At 35.9% G+C, this 4,211-nt stretch overlaps 1 protein-coding gene across 1 annotated transcript; it reads right to left on the bottom strand.

Annotated features, from left to right (window-relative positions):
* Nucleotides 1–426: 426 nt before the first annotated feature.
* Nucleotides 427–1,251, bottom strand: LOC111058232. The gene has a single exon (XM_022345735.2). The coding sequence runs from the start codon at nucleotides 1,249–1,251 to the stop codon at nucleotides 427–429; it is 825 nt and encodes a 274-aa protein (XP_022201427.2).
* Between the last annotated feature and the right edge of the window lie 2,960 nt (nucleotides 1,252–4,211).

Here is a 4,211-nt window from a genome sequence, read left to right as displayed (position 1 = left end):
ATAGCGGAGAATCTTTGTGATATAAATACAAGTACACCTCCAGCTCTATAGTTTTCATTACATTTAGAAAACTGATTATAACCATCAATCATATATCGTCCTAGTTCTGCTGTTTCAATCCATATTTCCGACAAGATTATAATTTCTGGTAATTTATCTAAAGAATTTAGGTGTATTAAAAAAAGATCAAAATTTTCTCTCAGACTTCTGATATTTTGATTCATGATAATTAGCCCATCTGCGCACGTATTAGAAAGAAAATAATTCATCAAAATAAAAGAGTCATCTATATTTTGGTAAGATATTAATGAATCATCACTTATTGAACTCATTAGTCAGTTGACATTAATGAATATTAATATATAAAATGAAAAACATAAATCGTCACCTTGCAATTAAACATAACAGCTTACTTGACCTCCCTCATCACAGTTTGGCAACGTCTTCCATAGATAGAATTTCACGTACAGGGGATGATGACTCCTTCCGCATTAGGATTTTCCCGTTACGTATCCATAAGTACGCATAGTTCTTTTCTTTCTTCGCTAGTCGGGCAGCTGCAAAAACTTTTCGGCGTCCATAGCAGAGGTTTTCATTGATGTAAACAGGAGCAGTAGCACAAGAGAGACCAATGTCATTAGTACTGAAATCACGTTTGACTCTCCTTTTTTCCAATATTTTCAGTTTATCTTCTCGCCTCACGAATCGCGCAATTATTATTGCTGGACCAGCGTTATCACTCCTCTTACCCAGCCGATGACACACGTCTATGGCTTCCCTACTCACTTTGTGACCTAGAGCTGCCGAAACACCCGCGACTGTCTCATACAAATCTTCGTTTCCTTGTTCCGGAACACCATGAATCTCTATGTTATTAGATCTAGAGTATTGCTCGCTCTCGTCCAGCTTAAGTTCCAAATCTTTCACCTTCTTTGACAAATTAACTTTTTCCTGTTTGAGTTCTTCAATAACTGCAATATATTCACTCATTTTCATAGCCTGTTTATCCAACGTTTCTTTTTGTTCCTTAACCAGATTATGTAAAAATTCAAACGAAGTGTTCATTTCCTTCTCCATACGTTTACGATCATTCTTTGCTTCCTCTAACATGAATATAACCTGTGAGATACTGGCCTTACCTTTTTCAGCATCACTCACAGCCTGCATACTTGATCTTCTTGATGCAGCACACGGTGGGCAACGCCAAATTTGTTTTTCACTTATAATAAAATCCAGTTCGTCTTTGGTCATATTCACGCATTTCAAATGGCAGAAACTACTGCAGTCACTACAAGAAATCGATGAACGTGCGGCACATTTCGATTTACATTCAACACAGTTAGAAGACATGTTTATAATTCAAAAAACTACGACCACCGAATTCAGCAAAAAAATCGCAGTAAAATTGTCAAATTAAAATAGACGAGAAACAATACAACAGATTCAAACAGGAACAGACCGATAGAAATAGCATAATTCTACCGACAGCACTCTTAACAAAGCGAATTGAACATAATACACAATAGTCAAGTTGTGGCTTGAACACAGATAACGGAGCGCTCAACTCTAGCTACCTTCCTCGGCGACGTCTCAGACATGTGAACATATACATAAAGATAAATGCAAAGCCGTCGACTTGAATCTTAGACCTCACTTCCCTCGGTCAATAAATTAATAATTCAGAACTACTATATAGATTGCAAGCACCAATTTATATAGTGACTGCACTATGTGATGTTTATCAAAATTTCGTTTTATTTTGTATTTTATATTTTGGTCTTTCATTTTCACTTCATCATTACGATTGACTGTAACTCTTTCCAATGCATTAGAACACGAAAGTACCTATTACAACTTACTGAATCAAATAAGAGAAAAACCAAGGATAGATGATCTAGAATACAAACAGTTTTTGATACCAAAATTTGTGGTTAAGCTCAGTCATCAAAAGCTGTGATTTCGCAAAACTACATCAAGTATTCCAGATTTCTTTACAATAGCATCCAGTATAGGCTCCAGAGGCCAGTGCTACTCAATTTTACATCTGCGTTATTCATATGGGAGTATATAAACTTGTTGCATCATCACCATCATGAATGATTATAAAGTATGTAACGTCAGTGCTAAGAAATATGGAAAAATATGTTAATATAAAAATAATATAGAAATATGCTGAACATGTAAAAAATTTTCCAGCATATCTCTGGCGAAATATTAGAGTCCTCTCAAAATAAAATTTCTATATCCTAGCTGAGAAAATGCTATCTTCAAGTATCTCAATTCCTTTCATTCAAACCAGTGTATTTTAACTGGCCGTTGAGCTGGCTATTATTAATATTGTATGCTTATACTGTAATCATGTATATATTATTTTTTTGGTCATATTCAACTCTGATTCCTAAGCTATCCTCAAGTAGTTATCACAATTTATGTTATTCAAACCACTATATTTCACTATCTGATTTATTTTGACTCCTCTCTGCACACAGACTAATCATCCATGCAGGGGTTATATCCATTAAATTATCGTAACACTATTAATTTGTAAATATACTTTTTGAAGAATAAAAAGACATTAATTATTGAAAAAGGAGAGAAAAAACAGAAAGATGATTAAAAATGTGAACTTTTGACGTATCTGACAAAATATTGGAGTGCTCTCATCACAAAATCTTATGACCCTAGCTGAACCACTGTACATAACTTGAAAGTTTTCTTCCAGCCTGCTCTCAAAAAAGGCAAGAAACACTGGAAAACGTAGATTTTGGGCTTATATTTGACATTACTTCAAATTCCTTTGGAAGTTTGAATTTTTACACCTATTCCTAAATTTGACCATTTGTTCTCGGTTAAGTAAATGCAGACAAATTTAGGAGACTCGCTGAAAAACACTAAAATACCTCCAATTTATGCATATCTTTGGCATTATCTCAAAGTCTCATACCAAATCTGAAATTTTTTACTAAATATGGACATTCTCAAAAAAATAAAACACTGTAATAATGTAATATCGCCTATTTCGGTTGAAACTTTGGGATATTTTTTAGTCCTTAGTTGTTCTGAACAAAGCTCAGGCTAGAGCTACCAGAGGACTGTAATTTACTATTCAAATAATCAAATACAAACAAGGGGCAAAATTTAATCTTCAATTTGAGCCAGGTTATTTGTACAGTCAAACTCTGCATTAATGAACAATAAAAAAGAGCAAAAACTCACCAGATTTAATCCAATCTTGTCTACTTGCCCTTCGAAGCCTTTATTAGGTGTTTTGGTCAGATTCAGGGTGGGATGGAATCTGGGAAAAGACAGGTTTGCTTCCGGGCTGCCTTTTGCATGATCTGTGTTCAACTGCAGGTCATACACTGTGTTTTGAACAAAGCTCAAACTGGATACTTTATAAATTCAAATCTGATTCAAATTAATTCAATCCAATACTATTTACGCTGTTATATTCATAATTCACACACACAACACTCAAACAATTATTTACAAGAAATTTCCGATCGAAATTACATGACAAACACACAATTTTGGTCTTGCAACAAGACGGGCTGACGAAACAAGATAGACTGGGGCTTTAACATTGACAAGGCCAAAACAGCAGGACGATCTGCGCTGGCGCAAACACAAGCCTGCTATTGGCAGAACTGCAGTCTGGCATTTTGGCGCTACAGTTCGAATTCTCTGGCCAGACCATACCCCCGCCTCTGAAAAACTATTTTTCAGCCAAGTTACAAAAACTGAAAAAACCACAGAAAGGAAAAAATCCAGACATGCCAAAAAGAACAAAAAACACCAACACCAAAAAACAACACAAAGAAAAAAAATGCAACAAGCACAACAACTATTGAGTTGGGAGTGGATATAATTTTGTTACTGGTCTTTTATAAATACCAGTTTTTAGGCGAACACTCGCCACTCGAACCTCGCCGTCACTTCCCGGAAACACTTGTTCAATGACACCCAGTGGCCACTGCAATGGAGGTGTGTTTGGTTGGTCTACTACCACAACCGTTCCCACACTGATAGAAGTGGGTGATTTCAACCATTTTTTACGACTTTGAAGTTCGTGCAGGTACTCTCTTCTCCATCGGTTCCAGAACGATTGAATAAGTTGACTGATCAATTCATACCTGGTGAGACGATTCACAGGGACACTGTCCACGTCCCGCATGGGAAACGATTTCAACGGTGTTAGAGTCAAAAAGTGC

This window comes from Nilaparvata lugens, chromosome 2, assembly GCF_014356525.2.
Source record: "Nilaparvata lugens isolate BPH chromosome 2, ASM1435652v1, whole genome shotgun sequence".
NCBI classification, from domain to species: Eukaryota; Metazoa; Arthropoda; class Insecta; order Hemiptera; family Delphacidae; genus Nilaparvata; species Nilaparvata lugens.
The sequence above is the reverse complement of the archived record's forward strand: the minus strand, read 5'-3'. Positions and strand labels throughout refer to the sequence as shown.

Excerpts from the sequence above, each read along its gene's own strand:
- LOC111058232 (XM_022345735.2), bottom strand. The coding sequence starts at position 1,251 with ATGACCAAAGACGAACTGGATTTTATTATAAGTGAAAAACAAATTTGG.